Consider the following 21,458-nt stretch of genomic DNA (forward strand, 5'->3'; position numbering starts at 1 on the left):
TTCATGTACGTGCTCATTCACTCGTCTACTGTCCCTCTCCCTCCTAGACAGCAGGCTCTAGAGATCAAGGGCCACTGATGTCTTGTTCTCCTTTGTGTCCCGGGTGCCTGGCACCAATCATACATATCTGTTGGTTGAATGAATGAATGAAGAACACTACTTTCTCCTTGACAAATCTAGGATTGATATGCATGAAAGAACAGGCATAACTTCTCCCTCTAATAAAAGAAACCAAACTGATTCTCCATCAGAAGACTGAAATGAACTTCCTACTTTATACAAAGCTTTCCATTCATAATCCAACATGTAGTGCCATCATCTGCCATTGAATCCAATGCCAACTCGGACAGTTACAGTTTCCAGACAGAGTGTCTTACATAAACTCCCCATTTACTGGGGTCAGAAACGTCTCTCAGGTACAACCCAAAATGTGGTGATGACTCTCCAGTGACTATCTAACAGCAATGTCAATTTCGAGCAGCAAGAACCAACTAAATCCTTCCTGGGAAAGGTCACATTGTGGAGGAGAAAGAAAACAGCAGCTTCAGAGCCAGAGAGGACTGGATTTGAGCCCCCTCCACCACCTATGACCTGTGACTCTGTCCAGATTATTTAGCCTGAGCCTCTGAGTCTCAACCTCTCTATCTAGAAAGAGGAACAATAGTGCCTATTGCTTTGAAAAGTAAATGATAGCCAGGCATGGTGGCTCACACCTATAAGCCCAGCATTTTGGGAGGGGGCGTATCACTTGAGGTCAGGAGTTCAAGAGCAGTCTGGCCAACATGGAGAAACCCCTCTCTGCTAAAAATACAAAAATTAGCTGGGCATGGTGGCTTGAGTCTGTAATCCCAGCTACTCAGGAGGCTGAGGCAGGAGGATCATTTGAATCCAGGATGTGGGGGTTGCAGGGAGCCAAGATCGTCCCACTGCACTCGAGCCTGGGCAACAGAGTGAGACTCCATCTCAAAAAAATTAAAAAAAATAAAAAAAATAAAGAAAAGTAAATGAGGAAGGTACAGAAAACCATGAGCACAATGCCTGGCACCAAATGGGCTCAATAAATGTTAGAACCTCCCGGGCTCAGTGGCTCTTTCAACCACGAGGAAATGAATGATCTCAAGATCCATGGGTTCTTGATGGGTACAGGATAAAACTCGCCAAGGAAATAAGCTCTGTGATACTCAATGATAGTGTTAGCATTTGCTAAATTGGAAGAGAACTCTCAGGGTTTCTGCATTCCTCCCTGAGGGAAAGGACCGTGTCCTGCAGATTCCCCAGGATCTAGAATGCACGCTGGCACACCACAAGTGTGTATGGTATCAACGGATGAGTGAATGAATGAAGTCCCTAAAAGTCACACAATTTCATGGGCAATTGTTAAATTTTACACTCACAAATGGAGCCAGTGTAACTCCAATACCAACAGCACACGTACCTTGTGGCTTTCTGCGTTAAACCTATGACATCCAATAATTTCAGGGGTGATCTCCATGACATCAAAATAAAAACCTGACATAAAACCAGGAAGACATCAGCTGTCATTAGTCAAAGAACAAAAGATCGGCCTCTCAACAGACGTAGAACAGGGCAAAATGACCCCATATCCCCGGGTCCCCTGGCTCTCTTTCATCCCCCAGATGAGACCTGCGAATATTCTCAGTTCTTCTCTCCAACAGGATAGAAGGGAACCAGGGAGCCCTGAGCCAGCTTTTCTCAGAGACAACTCTTCCTGCTCTCACTTGGCAGCCTTGAACAGGAAGCAGCTGCCCAGTCAATCCTAAAATACCAACACAAGTTTGACCAAGGGAGGCACAGCCCCTCCCTGCTCAGGCCTTCTGAGACACTGGGCACTTTTCCTCGTGCCTGGGGCAGAGGGCTGAGAACGGGGATATACCAGGGCAGAGGCTGCCCTCTCTGATGCTGTCATCAGGGGCTTGGTGGGGACAGAAGATGTAGCTATGGTCTGATCTTCTGCTCAGAGCAGAAGCCAAGGACAGCCTTACAGGCCCACCCTCACTCAGAACACAGGGTTCCACACCAGCTTGTAGGATCTGTGGAATAGAAGTGCAGACAGACAGCGCTCCCCTGGACTTCTCCACGGCCCTCCACTCCCCCAGCTCATGGGGCCCCAGGCCCTGCCCCTCCAGCCGGCAGCTGCTGACCCTTCACAGGCTTGGGCATCACCAACTGGCCTACCCAGGTTTCCACCGTTGCCCATCTCTGTGGACTGCAGTGCCTTAGAGAACTTGCTCCAGGAACGGGACGCGGACTTGTCGCGGATCTTCTCTCTCATGAGGGAGCCATTTTTAAAGCTGCCGAAGAGAGTATAGCTGTGAGGAAGGAGCCAGTGCTTGCTCACTGGACCCATGAGTTTCAGTAAAGAGACCCAGGCAGAGGAACTGCAGGTCAGGCTGGACCACAAGCCCTAGTCAGTGCACAGCAGGCTCTGAAACTTAGGTATCAGAGGCGCTTCCTCAGATTCCAGGCCGCTGAACGTCCCTGGGAGGCACCGGAAATGCCCTTATCTTAGGCTGTTTACACAGGAGGCTGACACAGAGGAGCCCCAGGTAGAGACAGGGAGCTCCGGTTTCTGCACATTCTACCATGGGCACAATGAGGCAGGGTGGGCTAGATTAACTAGCCACATTCTCCAGCGCTTCTCAGGGCTTAGGAGCTCAGAAACCATTTCCCTCAGGAGCTCTGGACGGGTCTCCAAAGGCCTGTGGTCAGAGCACAGAGCATGTCCCTTCCATGAGAGCTGTTGGGAAGCAGGATGTCCTTTCCGCTATGAGGGTCCACCACATGCCGGACAGGTCACAGCAACAACGTGCGGTAAATGCTCTTGCTCTCCCCATCTCATGAGGAAAGTGTGGCTCAGACATGCCACACTACAGAGTTTGCCCAAGGTCACACAGGATATAGGTGGTGAGGATAGGATTTGAACCCGGGCTTGAGGGACTCAGGGTCTTGGGTTATTCCTCACCCGGCTCTGCTGTCAGCAAGAGTCGGTGAGTCCTTGGCGGTCTCAGCTGCCCAGCAGAGCCTGGGAAAGTGGAGGGAGTCATTCCAGAGCTTAGTGGAAGGACTTAGGGTCCTCAAGATGGTGCCAGATCTGCCCACACCTCCTCACCCAGGGAATGGTGCCAACCAACACCCAGGCTCACCACAGGAGTGCCATGTAGTGCTGGGAGTCAACCGGGTTGCAGAAGATGTGGCCTTCCAGGGCAGGCATGGGTTGTTGGAGCCAGAGAAACAGGGTGTCACTGGTGCCCAGGCTGACCTGGGGAGAGATGGGCAGAGGTGGGGCGCCTTGGGCTTTGCCCACACACACTGCCCTCTGCCAGCGACGCGCTGTACTCCACCCACCTTAACCCTGTCACTTTACTCACGCTGCAGACCTCAGATGCAAGGCCACTTTCTCAGAGCCACATCTGACCCTCCCACACCAGATGAGCCAGGAGTTAGCTCCCCAGATGCAGATTTCATGGATCTTCTGTGCTGATTTCCCACAACTGCATCTAAATAATGGTTTGGGTGATGGCTGGTTCCCCACATGACTTTCCCACTAGAAGTAGGAAGGCCTGGGTTATGTCTTCCTTATGCATCTGGGCTGCTCACAGCAGTTTGGCCCCAGGTCTGACCCTCTGCCACTGCACGCACTAAGACTGGCCACTGTGAAGCAGGCAGGGGTCCTGCCCATCCAGCAAAGAACAATGACTTTCTGAGAAAGATGTGCGCCCCCATCCCCTCCCTCCACTGTCTTCTGGAACTGGCAGACACTCTGATATACAGGGACCCAGACCCTGGTCCTTCAGGGTCTGGGTCCCAGCAGTATCTCTGCTACTTATCAGAGTGTGGGTGTGAGCGTGGAAACAGAAAGAGCCTATGGGTGTGGGAAGTCGCCTTACCGCAATGTCACCTTCCTCCAGTCTCATGCCTGCCAGCGACGCTGAGAATGGGAGGGGAGCTTCTGGTTAGCTGGTGGCCACGTGGGAATCACAAAGCAAACCACAGGGCTCTCCAGGCAGGCGCACAGCCCCCACCTCCAACCCCCACCCACACCCTAGGGTGGTGGCAGGAGCAGGGGGAGCTGAGCTCTCAGGAGGCCCTAAGAGAAGGTCATAGGGGTCAGGGGTGAAGTCTGTTAGCAGGGGCCTCTGATTTGAGCTGTGAAGTCTCTTTCCTGAAGGGGTCCAAACATCCCTCCACTGTCAGGCACTCCCAGGAGTGCAGAGAATCAAGGAGGCCAAGACAAGACACCAAGGATACACAGCAGAGAAAAACACAGGCAGTAATGGAAAAGAAGGGGGTGAGGTTATGTTCACTGTCTGTGCCCTGCCTTAGACACAAGACCCACAACAGCAGTCTTTTTTTTTTTTTTTTTTGAGATATAGAGGTGGGGTCTCACTCTGTCACCCAGGCTGGAGTGCAGTGGCATGATTATAGCTCACTGCAGCCTCGAACTCCGTGATCATGCAGTCCTCCCAACCTCAGCCTGCAAGTAGCTAAGACTACAGGTGCACACTACCACACCTGGCCCACAACAGCAATCTTTATCTGCCTTGATTGCTGAAGTGCCCCAGCGCTGAAGGAAGGCCTGGCACATAATAGGCACTCACTAAATGCTGAGTGAATGAACATGTGAGTAAAGGTGAAATGGGAGTGAGAAACAGGTGCACTCAAACACTGCCACTGAGGTTCAATCAGCAGCGTGTGTGTCAGAAGCCTTGGATCCAGGAATCCCACCTTTGAGAACTTATCCTGTAACAACAAAGAGATGAGACCGAATGTGCATCTCAAGATCATTTGCACTGCCAAACACTGAAGCAACACCACCCTCCATCCATAAGGGACTGGTGAAATAAATGCTGGGACAATTGAGCTCTAGACAACTGTTAAAATGAGAAAGATACTGCCCAGGTTGATTAAAATAAACAATGCTTATTTATGAGCACAGAAAGAAGACTGAAAGGACAGAAAGTAACCTTTCTAATTAGGGTTAAAAATTAACCTTTCTAGTTAGAATTAAATGTAACCCTAATCTGGTGGATCGTTAGAAAAAGACTTTTCCTGGGGTGGGGCTGAGGGGTAGTAGTTAGGGTGTTGTTTAGTGCAGCCCACCTGGCCTTCCTTCAGAGATCCGAGGGCCCCTCCAGGGGTGGCTTCAGGACTACCCAGAGGAGAAGAGGAGGAAGAGAAGAGGCTAGGGAAGGAGATGAGGTGTCTGGACGAGAAACAAGTCATTGCTGCAGATCAGATGACAGGGCAGAGACTTAAAACCATGTCCTAGAGGAAGGGTTGGAGGAATTGAGCTATTCATCTTGGAACAGAAAAGACAGGTTAGGGATGGGGTGGGCAAGACTGCCTTCCTTAATCATTGAGCAGTTTTCATCCAGAGAGAGCAGACTGACCAGCTCCTGAGGGCAGAGTTGGAGCTGAGATGGGGCAGGTACAAGGAGTCAGATCGCAGGGTGGGGGTGGTGGGGAATGACCACAGAAGGCTTCACCAAGAGGCTGGACTGGAATTCTCAAAAGTCCAGCATGGACCCAGTCAGGCTCATCGGACAGAGAAACTCCCCGAGATACTCACCTGGGTTGTCCCCAGTGAAGGCCACCACTTTGCATCCTGGAGGAAATCCGTAGCGCTGGATGTAATAGGAAGAAATGGCTCCCTGAGGGACGGGGATAAAGCAAAGGTGCTCTGTTGAGGTAAATCCCGCCTGCCCAGCACAGCCACCCACCCTTCAGGCCACGAAAATGCTACAGACTCCAGGTCACTGGAGCTGAAGGAATGTTTTGCAGAGCCTGGAGTCACACCACTCCCTGTCACAAACTGGGCGTGTCCCTCCTGTTCACAAATCACCAGAGAAGTCCAGTGCAGGTTTGGAACCACGAGCATGAGGTCATCTCAAAAACTGCTGATCTTGAGATTTCAGGTAGAGAGAACAAACCAACCCCTAACTAGTGCTTGCTTTATAAGCTCCAAATTCTTGATATAGCATTAAAAAAAAAAAAAAAAAAAGAAGGTAACAGGATGCCAGTAAGCAAACTCATGGGAGCAGATAATGCCTCACACACTCGCTCTATCACCCTAGCAACTGGATAAACAATAATTGGACGTGAAAGTGCAGAGAACAACGTTCTAAGGAAAGTAATCCAAAAAAGACAGTGTGCAGGGAGGGCTATCTGAGCACTACCTGCAAAAAGAGGGATGATGAAAAACATGGGTCCTGCTTGGTTCGCCCACACATGACACCTATGTGACAAATGAAAATGCCTTTTCAGAGTCAGTTCTTTCCCGATCCTCAAGCTGCTTGTCTGCACAGGCTCCTTCTTGGAGGCAAGAGTTCTCGCATAAGGCAAGCAAAGCCTGCTCTGAATTTCACATCCAACTAAAAGCCACGTGTGGATTATCAGTCCCAATGGCTTGGCTGTTTTCTGTCTGCCCTTTCTCTGCCTTTCTGACCGGCGTCAGTCTGTCTGGGTTCTGCACTGTCGGCTTCCACAGGGCCACATGGCTCTTCCTTCAGCTCCATGCACTGGCCTCATAGCATACTTTAGATGCTGATGGTTTGGCTTTGATGTTCTGCCTCATGGTGGCAGAGGCTGTTTTCAGCATGTCAGTGTGAATCATACAGGTGTGTGCAGTGGTTCACACCTGTGATCCCAGCACTTTGGGAGACTGAGGCAGGAAAATTGCCCAATCTGAGCAACATAGTGAGACTCTGTCACTACCAAAATAATAAAAAAAAAAAAATTAGCTGTGCATGGTGGTGCACGCCTGTGGTCCCAGCTACTCAGGAAGCTGAGGCAGGGGGATCACTTGAGCCCACGAGTTGGTGGCTGCAGTGAGCTATGATCATGCCACTGCACTCCAACTTGGGTGACAAGGTGAGACTCTGTCTCTGAAAAGAAAACAAAAGTGCTTCTGTGGCTGAGACTCCCAATGAGAAGTTCTCACAGCAGCCCCTCCTCCACATGGCCCAAGACTCCCAGTTACACGACTCCCTCCAGGCCTCAGAGTGCCCTTGTCCCTTGTTCACACCAACATTCTCTCCCACCCAGAGTTCCTTCTGGTTGTTCTGGCTCTGTGGTAAGCATTTCCCACCAAAGGGCCCCAGAGGCAGGACCCAGATCTCTCTCTCTCTACTTCATTGTGCCCACAGGACAATGGAGAACAGGGCTGGCCAACGAGGACACACCAGCGCATTCACAGCCGGTGTCCACTGCAAACGGGTGGCGCCGCCGTGATGGGTAAACGTTTTTCCCATTACCCGTGGGACCAGGCACTATTTTAAGTGCTTTAAACATATTAACTCATCTAATTTGCACAACAGCCGTGTAAGATGAACAGCAGCATTCCCCTTGTTCCAGATGAGGAAACCGAGACACAAAGTCACAAAGCTGGTAGAACCAGGATTCAGTCCCAGGCTGTCCAGTGCCAGGGCCTGTGCTGCGCCAGCCCCGCTGGTATTTCTTTGTTTTCCCCAAGGCTGCCTCCTTCAAGCTTCATCAGCAGTCCCTAGAATTTCAGCACTTTGTGCATTTTTTCTTTAGCTATGCAATCACCTGCCATTTTTATCTCTATTCTAATAAATTCCTAGTGGAATTTTCCAAAGTCCTGCCGACCATAAGGCATGTACCTGAGCACCTACTATGTGCAAGGCACTGATCCAGACACTGACTTACATCTTAGGCTAAACTGAAGACCCTGCAAGTGTATGCCTGTGGGTGAATGAACAAGGGAGTGTGCAGTGTGTGTGTGTGTGTGTGTGCGCGTGTGTGTGTGTGTGTGTGTCTGTGTGTGTGTGTGTCTGTGTGTGTCTGTGTGTGTGTGTGTCTGTGTCTGTGTGTGTGTGTCTGTGTCTGTGTGTGTGTGTGTCTGTGTGTGTGTGTGTCTGTGTGTGTGTCTGTGTGTGTGTGTGTGTGTGTGTGCGCGCGCGTGCTACAGTGCTTCCCTGGTAGCTGCCAGCTCTTAAATGTGCCACATCGCCAGAAAGGAGACCTACCACAACTGAGCATGATGGTACTGGTGGGCCAAGCTTCTCCTCTAAATGAGGTGCACAGGCACCAAGGCAAGTCTGGGACCAGACTTTATCCTGTATCTGCAACAAATTCATTCCAGAACCTGAGGAAGGAAGGAAACAAACAACAGACACATCTTGAAAACGGACCTTTTGTGAAAATGCACAAATCTGGCAAACAGCAGATAATTCTCTTGACGCAACTTGTACTGGAGCTCTTTCTTCATGGAAGGTATGCATGCTTGTGTTGTTCTGGAACCAGAGAACCAGAGGCCCTAGGGGCCCTTGGAAACACATGGCACCACACCTCCTCCAAATATTCCTCATCAACTCAAACACTACAGTTAGCTTGGAAATCTGCTGCTCAGAGACCTCCCAGGGGGCCTGGAACTAGCAGCAACACACTGACCAGTAACCACTCTCTATGTCCCTTAGGTTTCCAGGTCAGCCCCCAGGGATTTCTCAATATCATCTGACCTTTCAAGGAAAGGTCTCAGAGTCCTCTACACTTCCTCCTGGTCACTGAGATCAACCTATTAGCTCCTTCCTAAAACATCCTCCTCCCAAGGCTTCCCTGAGGATGGGAAAGGACAGGGAACCCAGAGCATGGGTGGAGAGACCTCCTCCTCCACTGAGCCAATGTGGAGGCAGACAGAGGTGGGCTGGGATGCTAATGGTGTCACCTGCCCAGGTGAAATTAGGAGGTGCCATCTCAGGTGAGTGAAGGGGAGCAGAGTGGAGGGCCCAGCTGCGGCCGAGGAACATAAACCTCCGGAATGCCCCCCGCAGCAGCTGCTGCGGTTATCAGCCCTGTGGCAGGAGTGCAGAACACGGGTGGACATGCAGGCTACTCCAAGTTGACTGTTCTGCCTGTCTGAGTTCTACGGAGCTAGCTGTAGGGAACCCTGTTGCCTCCTTCAGATTGTGAGGGAAGCTTAACAGCACTCCTTAGTCACTCTCTCTCCTGAAACCAGAATAAAGCCTGGCACACAACAGCCCTCAAAACCTTCCCATGAACTCCCACGAGGCTCAGAGCATCCCGGGCTCCATTCTGAAGCCACGTCCACGGCTCTGGGCTCCTGCCCTGCATTCTCCACCCCCATTCTGTCCACACTCTTCTCACTCTTAGGCTCATCCAAGAGTTCCTGCAGCAACCTCCTCCCAGCTTTCCCTCCTCACTGGCATCATCCACAGTTTATTTTTTTTAGCGTTTTGAGTCTAGAAGCTCATAAATCTCACGAGTTCACCAAATGTGAAACAAAAACTTTACTAGCTCCTTGCAGGAGCCAGGCTCCATGATTGCCCCTGCTGATCCCAACCTCCTGGTCTTCACCCCTTGTGAGGTTCCCCCCAACATTATACTGGGTCAGCTGTACCTAGTGTGTGACCAGTAAGATGAGACAAAAGTGATGGCACATCACTTCAAGATTAGGGTATAAAAGACTGCTCAGCTTCTGCTTGGCCTCTGTCTCCTCCCTCCCTCTCTGCAATGTCACTAATGGCCCCATAAAGAGGTCCACATGTGAGGAACTGCGGCCTCTTGCCTGTAGTCCTGTGCATGATGCTGGAAACGGATCCTCTAGCCCCAGTGGACCCTGAAGATGACTTCAGCCCCGGCTGCCAGCCTGACTGCCACCTTGTGGGAGATCCTAAGCCAGCACCTCCCAGCTAAGCTGCCCCCACACTCCTGACTCTCAGACACTAGGTGAGAAAATAAACATGGTGGTCTTCAGCTGCTAAGTGTTGGGGTCATTTGTTAAGTGGCAAAAGATAATGAGTACACTTCCTTCCTGGCAATAGATGACAGGGCTACAAGATTGGCACCCACTCAGGGTAGATGGGGCTCCCACTGCCTGCACACCCACATGCCACATGCAGGCTGCCCAGGCACCCACCCCATACCCCGAGGCTCACCATCGCTGTAGTCAATAGGGGAGTAAGAGCCAAGGAACAGGGAAGCAGCAAAGCTACTGACCAAAGAAATTCTCTGTAAAGGAAAGAAACAGTTAGAGGTGCCTCACTTCCACACACCCTGCGCTACTGAATGCTTCTGACACACACACAGCATGAAAAAAAATTGGTGAGGGAAGTGGAAACGTTGAGCAAAAGGCCCAAATAATGGTGGAGACTGTGCATCTCAGATAGGAGCTGCTGGAATACCATGAGCGGACTCCTCAGGAGAGCATTCATTCTCTACAGTTTCTGATGGGCCATAAAACTGCCAAGGTCAAAAGAGACAAAAGCCAAAAGCCCTATGAGAAAGGGCTTAGGGAAGCTGCCTTTCCATCCAGAATCCACATGCTGGGGAATGTGTGCCCGGATTTCCTTCCTCTATTTCCTTGGCATTTACTTCTGCTCACAAGGGAAGTGGATGTGTGGCCTCAGAACTAACCAGGACACTCTCAGGGCTTCAGGAAAGCTGACTCCTCAGAAGCCACAGACCCTGAGCAGTAGCCAGAGAAATAAATGATGGATTTTCAATGCCACCCTGAGGGTCTGTACTTCCGCATGAGAATCATGGGCCTTTGGAACTGTGGAGAGAATGTTATCACCCCCTGTCCTCTGTCAGGCCAACTTCGTTCCACACACAGAATTTAGGGAGGGTTTTCACCACTCCACCCAAAGCCTACATTAATGGCTAATGCTGCAGAGTAATCTGGAACCTCAAATCATTAAATAATAAACCACATGTTAATTTCTAAGATTAAAAAGGCGCTTTGGTTTAACGTGAGCTGATCGTTTCCTTATCACAAGATGAAAATCACTAGCCAGGGTGTGGGGCTGTTTCTCAGGCAGCAACAAGCGCTGGCTTCAGCAGCTGTGGAGCCAGGAATGAACCTGGGTTCCTGTGACAGCGGCTCTGGCTGAAGGGCTACAGCTGGGGACACAAAGGCCTAGTCCTGCACATTTCCAAAGAAAACACTGACTCCACGCCAGCCATGTGCCTGGTAGTCCTCCTGTGTTAACCACATAGGAAAGTGAGCAGACACAGCCTGCTCAGACACCCAGATCTTCTACTCAGGTGGTCTCGGGAACATGTCAGTCCCCAGTGCTCCCACCTGGACCTTCACCCTCACCCTTCTGGTCAGGAGAACCCCTGACTTCTCTTTCCCACATTCCATTCTTCCCCTCCTCTTTGAAAATGTCCTGACAATGAGAAAAAAGCACATCGAATATATCATTGGTTAATGTCTGCTTATCAATGTTTTCAGTCACTGCACATGAGATGTATCTATTCTAATGGATTATGAAAAGAATTCAACTGTGACTTTCAATCAAACAGGAACATTTAACCAACCTCCGTGTGTGAGTAGGCCTCGGGGTTCTGCTGGTAAATTTTTGCAATTTGGTTTCCTGTAAAACGCTGGAAAAGAAATATAAATTCTTAGGAACCCAAATCCTACACAGAATGAATAATCACCTCCATAAAGTGAGTTTACTGTAGCAAGCTCTGTATAGGAGTTGGTATCATGAAAGCTTTTAAAAGTAAGCCCCAACTGGCCACGGTGGTGTGTGCTTGTAATCCCAGCTACTCAAGAGGCTGAAGTGGGAGGAGCTCTGGAGCCCAGGAGTCCAGCCTGGGCAACACAGTGAGACCCCATCTCTAATAAATAAAATATTTTTTAAATCAGCATTAAATCTGTTTGCTATCTACTGAACAATGGGATTTTGGCCTTTAAATCCTTAAAATGTCCTTAGTAATCAAATATTCAGGCAGTAAACAATGGCTCTGCACCCACAGGATAGAGAAGTGAGTAACTTTCGGGCCTTCCTGGAGGGCCTCTCCCACATCAGGACCAGACAACACTGAGTGAATGACCCTTGCTCTTCACACAGCATGGTGACTGTTCTGACCAAGGCACCAGAGCGGGGATCGGGGTATTTTCCCCATCCACATATTGTTATTTCAGGTGGCCCAAGTAGGGTTGGCCCTATCCCCAAAACTTCTACTTGGGTCATAAGACTCAAGCTGGTCTAATCACAATCACCCCTGGGGACATCGCTGAACCAGTGGAACAGAGACATTCTTTTTTTTTTTTTTTTTTTTTTTTAACTTTGCTAGGCACTGCACTCAGTGCCTTACGTGCACTGGCTTCTTTCAACTTCAAACCTACCCAAAACATAAGTCCTGTTGTAATCCCCAGGTTACAGACAATGAGAGGAGGAGCCCTCCTCACCCCCAAGCACAGCACCTCCGTGTCAGGAGCACAGCCATGTGCACACCCAGCCTGGCCTGGGAACACACAGGGCGGCAGGTGGCCTGGATCAGGACCCAGGGGCCAGAGTGCCTGTTCCTGGCTCTGCAGGGCCAACACCTCCATGACCTCATGTGATCCCCACAGAGGCAGGTCACCCACTATGCCTCCAGAGCCTGCAGCCAGACCACCGCCTGCACCCCCTCCATCCTCAGCCTACCTCATAGGCACGGGACCCTGTGAGGCAGCTGAGAGCCTGAGCCCCGCCCACGGCAGCCTCCAGCTGGCGGCACTGGGCTGTGGTGCTGGAGTCCATCCACACCGGGCAGTCGCTGATGGAGAAACAGTCCTGGGAAGGAGGGCAAAGGCACAGGCTTAAGCTCCATCCGCTGACTTGGAGAGCTGCCCCAGGGCTGGCGGTCACACTGCCCATCACGGCAGTCGTGACGCTTCTTCCCAAGTGACCTTGGTTGGAGACACATGGGACAGCCCTTTGTGCTGTAAGCTAGAACTGGCCCAATGGGGTCTCTCCCCAAAAGCCTGAGGTTGAAAGCTCTTCTGGTGAGGGTGCCTGAGCATAGCTGCAACACTGAGATGAGCAGGCTTCAGGACCCACAGGACGTGGGACCCTGCAGAAGTTTCTCACACGCACACAGTGTAGTCACAGCTACCTGCAGCTGCTGGTGTAGCGGGAGGTCTGGTGATAGGCTTGTCAGTGCCTGCTGGGCTCCAGTCTTCCAGTATATACTTCCGTGTTGCTGTTGGGAAACCCAAGCACATGTTCACATGACCACACACCGGTGTCACAGCCTCCTGGAGACACAGAAAGACCCCAGACCACATGCCAAAGAACTGGGCTCCGCACCTGCCCCTGCCACTTAGTCACAGAGCTCATCACCCTCCTGAGACTTGGTTTCCATTTCAAGAAAATGGGGAGGAACTCTGCCCTGTCTACCCTACAACGTATAGAAAAGGTCCAAGAACAAATTATTGGTCTGGATTTTGATGCCTTTTGTAAAACTGCATTTAAAGACATTGCTTGTAATATTACCTGAAATTCATTTATTTATTCACTCTCCTCATTAATTAATTAATTAATTCATTCAACGAACATTTATTAAGCACATAGATCATGCCAGGCTTGGGACAGATGAATAGGATACTATCGTCCCTGTTCTTCAGGCTCTTGGAGTTGAGTCAGGGAAAAGGACACAAGTGTACAATTACAAAACCCTATGGAGCTGCAGTGACAGGGCCGTGGGAACAGAGGCACCTGACCAGCTCGGGTACAGATGGGTGGAAGCGGTCATGAGTATCAGGAAAGGGTCCTAGTGTGTGTTGCATGCAGAGAATCTGCAGGTGAGGGGCACCAGGCAGGTCCCGGGAAGGGTGGCATTCTAAGCAGTGGGCCTGAGGCTGGGTTGGGGGTAGGTGATGGGCTGAAGAGAAAGGAGACAGCCTGAGCACTGAGTGCCTGAAACCTTGCTCAGGAGGCTGGGGTTTATCTTGGAGGTGGTGGGAACCCTGGATTACCAGTGGGAGTGGCATGGACAGGGCTGAATGTATGAAGGGCTTGTGGGAGTCACGGGGAAGGTAGGCTGGAGGCAGGGAGACTGCGGTAGAGACCTGGAGAAGAATGACAAGCAAGTAGTGCTGGAGAAGACATGGTAGAGTCAAGAGTCACAGACAAATCAGTGGGACATGAGGACCCTTGGATGTGGGGTGGGAAGGTGGAGGAGTCAGGGATGACAACTGAATTGTGCGCTGGGTGGATGGGGAGAATTCCCTGAGAAAGAGAACCCAGAAAGGAGGAGGTCTGAAGGGAGACAGAACTCAGTCTGGGACATGCTAAGTTTGAGGCATTTGTGGGATATTCAGTTACGGGGTCAGGGAATATCTAGGAGGGAGATGGGTGTCCAGGCCTGGGATTCGGGAGACAGAAGTAAACAAGATCACCCAGGGAATCTCTGTTGTATTTAACAAGAACCAAAACAATAAATTCCTGTTAGGTCATGGAGGAAGAAGCATCTTCAGAAAAATTAGTTATATCCTAGTAAGGATTTGAAAATATGGCAATCTAGCATGGAGAAAAGTGATCCCAGCACAACCAAGGGACTGGATAAGATGGACTTGGGTCCTGACTCCCACTCCCAGCACGGTGTGATCTCGGGTAAGTGACATCACCTCTCTGTGCCTCATGGAAATATTAATGATCATAGCAGAAGCCCAAGTTTTAATAATGCTTACTGTGTATTAATAGGAGGCACTGTGCTATGTACTTACACTCACAATGACCCTATGACAGATGAGAATACGGAGGCACCAGAATGCCAGATGACGCATCCCAGGTCACTGCTTGTGAATGGCAGAGCCAGGGATCAAACCCAGACAGGATGCCCTGCGTGTGTACCAAGCACTCCACAGCACCACCCTGTAGAATCGTAAGGATTAAGTTGGATGGCATCTGGAAAGGCCTCAGAGTTGTACCTGGCATGCACTAAGTGTTCAGTCAATGTCCTTTGATATCATTATGAATACTCTTCCTTCTACTGAAACAACTATTATTATTAGGATCATTTTTGACTTTGCTTTTACTTTCAGGAAATAGAAAAGCAATTGTGGTGCCCCCAAGCAGTCATAATAAATTCATGTCAATTGCTTCCTCCATCCCCTTTAGAGGACCTCTACTCAGTTCTCTCACCAAGAGTCCTATTTTATATAACACTTACTCCTAAGAACTGTCTCAGATCCTTTTGCAATGAGACAAGTTATACAGTCTCCAAAGTAAAATAGTTGTAGGGATTTTTATTCACAGTGAAATTTGTGCAGTGCCTGTCAAGAATGAGCTGCTCCCCATCCAAGGGGAGCCATCTCTTCAACACCAGCACCACTGCCCAGGACAGTCACCCTCACATGGCAGACAGAGTCTGCTGCAAACAAACCTGGCCTGCCCCGGACAAGGCTAGGACTTGAGAGAAGTCAAAGCCTGAAGCCTTCATCTTCTCCAAGATGATATCGAGTGCCTGAGAAGAAAAACAGAACCCACCATGACCGTACGGAACCACTGAATCAGACACGCAAGCCTCAGAATTGAAACACAAGTGCCTGTCATTACAGCAGAGGACTCTGGGCAGATGATGAAAAAACTCATGACTTGGGATTTGTAAGCACTAGAGTACAGTAATTAAACAAGTAGGCATCAATCAAATAAAAACGTCAACTATCCTAAAAATACTTTAAATAAATGGAATCATAAACCACCAATGCTCAAATTTTACTCCCCCCCCCCGCCCCCCCGCCTTTTTTTCAAGACAGGGTCTTGCTCTGGTTCCCAGACTGAAATGGAGTGGTGCAATCTTAGCTCACTGCAGCCTCAACCTCTCAGGCCCAAGTGATCCTTCCATCTCAGCCTCCCAAGTGGCTGGAACTACAGGTGCATGCCATCACCTCACACCAGTAATCCCAGCACTTTTGGAGGCCAAGGCAGGAGGATCACTTAAGCTCAAGAGTTCAAGACCAGTGTGGGCAACATCATGAGATCCCATCTCTACAAAAAAATGAAAAATTTAGCTGGGTGTGGTGGCATGAGCCTGTAATCCCAGCTACTCAGGAGGCTGAGGAGGGAGGATACTTGAGCCCAGGAGATTGAGGCTATAGTCAGCCATGATCACACCACTGCACTCCAGCCTGGGCAACACAGTGAGACCTTGTCTCAAAAACAAACAAAGTAAGGCAGCCAACTTTTGGCTTCTTTTATTTGCATTTTCAAGCCACTATATTAGTGATCTGACTTTACTGCAACAGGGAAGTGAAGAGCAAAGTAGAGAGCTCCCATAAGAGTGGAGCATCAGGCCCAGACTCCCTGTATCCAGGAGCCAGAGGCTGGAGGGAGTGGGTAGAGATGATGGCCGCCTGTTCCAGGCCCCTATTCCAGCCTCTACTGTCTGGTTGGACTCTCCTTTCTAGCAAAACCCAATGAGTGGGATGGATGGTGGTGCCCAGCAGAGCTTGCACCATCCTCCTAAGATTTCACAGCAGGAATTAGAGATTCTCTCTGACCTGTGTTTTCCTGAAGGCAGAGAAGACTCTCTCACTTTTGCCTGACTCCACCACCCCCAGCCTTTGCTGGGAGGGCTCCTTTCAGCCCTGGCTGTGGATGCCATCTCTATCTGTGCCCATCAAACCTCGGGCAGGGAGTGGGGCGCAGCTGGAACAGGGGCTAGCAGAGCTAGGATCAAGTTTGGTCCTGGAGGCTGTGTCAGATCAGAAATCACCCTGGCCCCGCCCCCAAGCCTGGCTTTCACCCACTGCTCACCTCCCCAGGTGAAGGCCTTGGCCTATGAGATGCCCTCGCCATCATCACTGGGACCTCCTGACACTGACCATTGCCTCTAACCCCCGACCCTGCCACTCTGCCCCGTGGTCTGGCTCAGCTCCCTCTGAAGTACATTCTAGCCAGTTTGTCTAGATAAAACTTCATCCTTTACCCCAATTCTCCAGTGTATGAATCAGGGTTACACCAATAAAAAAGAAATCATACTAGTTATTTTTAACAAAAAGAATTTAATATAGGAAACTGGTTAGATAGGTATTGGAGGACAGAAAAAAAGCTTTTGGAAGACACACATTTAATTGGCCTCCAGTTTCAGGGACTTGGGGACCCTGTAGCATATGATGAGGTAGCCCCTGGTGCTACCATGCCTCTCTGTGCTTTCCACATCCCTGCTCCTGTGGCCCCCTAGGTCACCAGATCCTGCTACAGGCATTCTCCTTTCCTGTTGATGCTCAGAGGCAGGCCTGGCTTGGGACTGATATGAGTCTGACTGGCCAGGCCATAACTTGCCATTCTGAATGCTTAGGGAGCTAAGGGATCTTGGAGGCTGAGCACTAAGACCCTAAGGGCTATGTTTGTATTTCTTTTTTTCTTTTTCTTTTTTTTTGAGATGGAGTTTCACTCTTGTTATCCAGGCTGGAGTGCAATGGTGCAATCTTAGCTCACTGCAACCTCTACCTCCCAGGTTCAAGTGATTCTCCTGTCTCAGCCTCCTGAGTAGCAGGGATTACAGACATGTGCCGCCATGCCCGGCTTAACTTTTGTATTTTTAGTAGAGACGGGGTTTCACCATGTTGGCCAAGCTGGTCTCGAACTCCTGACTTCAGGTGATCCACCTGCCTCGGTCTCCCAAAGTGCTGGGATTACAGATGTGAGCCACCACGCCCAGCCTATGTTTGTATTTCATGGTACAAGGGAGGCACAGGGCCTGACTGCAGATGTTTGGAAAAGATTTGCTCTGTAGTATTTTAAAGATGGTTAATGGCAGGACTTGCCATCTACTGTGGCTCCAGTACCTGGAAGCTCTGAGCCTGGGAGTGTTGACACCAGCTGAGGCTGGGCCTGGTCCCAGGAGCCATGCCAACTCCACTTTCCCATGAGGACCTGGTCTCAACAGATGCTCTCATTGGCTGCCACCTTTGGACTTCCTAGCAAATCAACGAGTCTGCCAGTGAGACAGGCTGGGGACAGAAGGAGAACAGGAATCCCTGCGCTTACCTGGACCCACATTAGCACTGGAGAAGTGACCGTCAGCCCATCCATGTGCACATGAACACCGCCCTGAGTCCTGCAAGAACAACAGAGAATTAGGCCAGAGCCTCAGGGCAGGCAGACTGTTGCAAAGCAGGAGAAACCCTGTGATAGATGACTCTGGAAATGTCCAGATGAAGGAGAACCTTTCCCAACCCCAAGTGGGAACTGATGATTGAACAGGCACAAGGGCTGCAAAGATGGAAAGAGAAGACAGGCAAATTGCCCAGAGTGGCCCAGAGGTGGCAATTCTCAGACAGCACCTTCTAAAGAAACCTAGATAAGAAAGGCTCACCCTGGGGCAGTGCAGGGTTGGATTATAAAATCCCTTTCAAGCCCCACAGGTTTGGAGAGGTAGAAGAGGGGCAGCTACCCAGAGATGCTGCCTTGGAGGAAAGAGTGTCTCTACTATCACAACAGACCAGGAAGTCCTTGGACTACAGGCTTTGGAAGTTTGACTGGAACCCTCTCCCCACCCTCCTCACTCCTAGAAGATTCTAGTGCAAACAGCTGATCTGATAAAATCCAACCCTTTTAACTATGTGTTTAAAAAGAGAAAACCAGGCTCAGAATCCACACCAAGACTCTATTAGATAACCATGTGATCTAGCCATTCAATTCCTAAGTATCCAGCCAAGAGAAATGAAAGTTGAAGTCCATAGAAAGATTTGTACACAAATATTCATAGCAGACTTATTTGTAATAATTAACTGGAGTCAACCCAGTGTCCCTAAACAAGTGAACAGATAAATTGTGGTGCATATATGTGATATCATACTACAGAGCAAGAAAAAATATGAACTATTGATATGTACACAATTATAACTTATATAGGAATAGATTAGAAGATGTAAATTCATCCATACAGAGAAAAGGAGATCAGTGGTTGTCTAAATCTAGTGGGTTCTGGGAACAGGCCCTAAGCCTGTCATAAAAAGGCCTTAAAAAAACTGGCCATAAATAGGATTTCTGCAGCAATGTGACATGCTCATGATGTCTATCACACTCATGCTGGAGGTTGCTGGTTTACCGAAATAAGAGCAAGGAACACCTGGCCCACCCAGGGCAGAAAAACCGCTCAAGGCATTCCTAAACCACAAACGATGGCATGAGCGATCTGTGCCTTAAGGACATGTTCCTGCTGCAGATAATCAGCCAGAGCCTGTTTCTCTGCTCCTCACTAAGAATGCTTTGTTTCCCATAAGGAATGCTTTTAGCTAATCTATAATCTATAGAAACGATGTTTATCGCAAGATTACTGTCAATAAATATGTGGGTAAAACTCTGTTTGTGGCTCTCAGCTCTCAAGGCTGTTAGCCGATTCCACACTGCACTTTATTTCTGGGTCTTTGTCTTCATTCCTCTAGTGCCGCTGGGTTGGGGTCTCCACGACCGAGCTGGTCTTGGTAGGTGGCACCCAACATGGGGCTCGAACCCAGGTCAAAGGGTCGCCAGAGCAATGGTTGGAGAACACAGAACTATGCTGGAGGACACCCAAGTACTCTTAAGCAATCCCCATGGTAAGTAAGAAGGGGAGCTCAGAAGCATCAGGGTAACAATGGGACAAGGGTCGAGCAGGCACAAGGCTTATTTGAGTCTGCTTCAGCAGCTCCTCAGAAAACAGGGAGTGAAGGTTAGCACTAGCCAACTTATGCAGCTTTTTAGTGCGGTAGAGAAATATTGTCCCTGGTTTCTCGACCAAGGGACTATGAATGTAGAGGTCTGGGAAAAGGTAGGCAGCACACTGAAAAAGGCATATAAGGATGGTGCTGAGGATATTCCTATAACTGTCTGGTCAGTGTGGGCTCTGGTTCGTTCCACCTTGCAGCCTTTCCACACAGATGATGATGAGGAGGAATCAGAGGAAGAAGGAGAGTACAACAAAGTAACAGAAGAGATGACAAAGCAGGTTTGTTTGCCAGCTAAAGTGGCAAAGGAGGGAGAGGTTTGTCCCTACCCCTCTACACCCCCTCATTATTTTGAAGAAAAAGAGTGGCCTGACCCTCCAGATCTTTCTTTCCTGGAGGACACTGGGTGAAAAGTTGTTGTCCCAGTGACTGTCCAAGCAGCGCCTCGAGCGACCGCTCTCAGGCAGGAATTCAGCAAGCTAGATGAGAGGGTTATATGGATGCTTGGCAGTTCCCTGTTAGATTACACCCAGATGATCAACAGGGGAACATTATGGCTATATTTGAGCCTTTTCCTTTGAAATTACTCAAAGAATTTAAACAAGCTATTAATCAATATGGACCAGGTTCTCCTTTTGTAATGGGACTGTTAAAGAATGTTGCTGTCTCCAGTCGGATGATTCCTACTGACTGGGACGCTCTTACTCGAGCTTGTCTGACTCCTGCTCAGTTCTTAAAATTTAAAACTTGGTGGGCAGATGAAACTTCCATCCAGGCTGCTCACAATGCCCAGGCCCAACCTCAAATTAATATAACTGCAGACCAAGTTTGGGGGTCAGCGGCTGGGCTGGTTCAGGTGCACAAGTGGTCATACAGGATGATGCTATAGAGCAGCTTAGAGGAGTGTGCATTAGAGCTTGGGAAAAAAATCACTTCAGGAGGAGAACAATATCCTTCCTTTAGTGCTGTCAAACAGGGACTGAAAGAATCTTATGCAGATTTTACAGCTCAGTTACAGGAATCTCTTAAAAAGGTGATTGCGGATTCGGCTGCTCAGAATACAGTGTTGCAGTTATTAGTTTTTGACAATGCCAATCCTGAGTGCCAAGCCGCTCTGTGACCTATTAGAGGAAAAGCACATTTGGTTGAGTATATTAAAGCTTGTGATGGTATCAGAGGTAATCTGCATAAAGCTATTCTGCTAGCCCAGGCAATTGCAGGACTGACAGTAGGTAAAGGAAATACTTCGTTTCCTGGAGCTTGTTTTAACTGTGGGAAACACGGTCATAAAAAGGTCAAAAAAATCAGTAAGTCAGGCCGCCAGTTGGGGGTAAAAAGAAAACTGCTGAGCCTGGAATATGTCCAAAATGCAAAAAAGGAAAACACTGGGCTAATCAGTGTCACTCTAAGTTTGATAAAGATGTGAACCCGATTTCAGGAAATGCTATGAGGGGCCCATCCTGGGCCCCATTCCAAACTGGGGCATTTCCAGCTCAGGCCACTCCCTCACCCCTGTACAATGCCTGTCCCCCACCACAGCAGGTAGTGCCACAGTAGATTTATGCTGCACAAAAGCTGTGAGCCTTCTGCCTGGGGAACTCCCACAAAAGGGGACAACAGGAGTCTGTGGACCCTTGCCAGGGGGGACAGTAGGATTACTTCTAGGTACAGGTACAAACAAGAGTCATTGATTCAGATTATAAGGGGGAAATTCAAATTGTTATATCTACTTCTGTTCCCCGGAAAGCAGAGCCAGGAGAGCGTATAGCACAGCTCCTGACTGTGCCACATATGGAAATAGGGAAAGCAGAAACTAAACGAACAGGAGGATTTGGAAGCACAAATAAACAAGGCAAAGCAGCTTATTGGGTGAATCAAATTACTAATAAGCATCCTACCTGTGAAATAACCATTCAAGGAAAAAAATTTAAAGGATTGGTAGATACAGGAGTGGACATTTCAATCATTTTTCTACAGCACTGGCTGTCTGTGTGGCCAATTCAACCCACTCAATTTAACATAGTTG

The 21,458-nt window shown here is 49.3% G+C and overlaps 1 protein-coding gene across 3 annotated transcripts in view; it reads right to left on the reverse strand.

Annotated features, from left to right (window-relative positions):
- Positions 1–21,458, reverse strand: part of XYLB (xylulokinase) — a 75,565-nt gene that overhangs the window by 35,335 nt on the left and 18,772 nt on the right. For 2 of the 3 annotated variants that reach the window (XM_025375815.1, XM_025375816.1), the window contains exons 3-14: positions 17,772–17,841; positions 15,163–15,243; positions 12,892–12,978; positions 12,441–12,569; positions 11,323–11,388; positions 9,939–10,011; positions 8,010–8,128; positions 5,591–5,672; positions 3,909–3,949; positions 3,165–3,280; positions 2,197–2,312; positions 1,436–1,509 (exon numbers count right to left, since the gene is read on the reverse strand). In XM_025375815.1, the coding sequence (XP_025231600.1) occupies positions 1,436–1,509; positions 2,197–2,312; positions 3,165–3,280; positions 3,909–3,949; positions 5,591–5,672; positions 8,010–8,128; positions 9,939–10,011; positions 11,323–11,388; positions 12,441–12,569; positions 12,892–12,978; positions 15,163–15,243; positions 17,772–17,841 (1,054 nt within the window). The remainder of the gene's footprint in view (positions 1–1,435; positions 1,510–2,196; positions 2,313–3,164; positions 3,281–3,908; positions 3,950–5,590; positions 5,673–8,009; positions 8,129–9,938; positions 10,012–11,322; positions 11,389–12,440; positions 12,570–12,891; positions 12,979–15,162; positions 15,244–17,771; positions 17,842–21,458) is intronic. The other variant, XM_025375817.1, reaches the window with a different exon arrangement.

The sequence above is a fragment of the Theropithecus gelada genome, chromosome 2 (assembly GCF_003255815.1).
Source record: "Theropithecus gelada isolate Dixy chromosome 2, Tgel_1.0, whole genome shotgun sequence".
Classification (NCBI taxonomy): domain Eukaryota; kingdom Metazoa; phylum Chordata; class Mammalia; order Primates; family Cercopithecidae; genus Theropithecus; species Theropithecus gelada.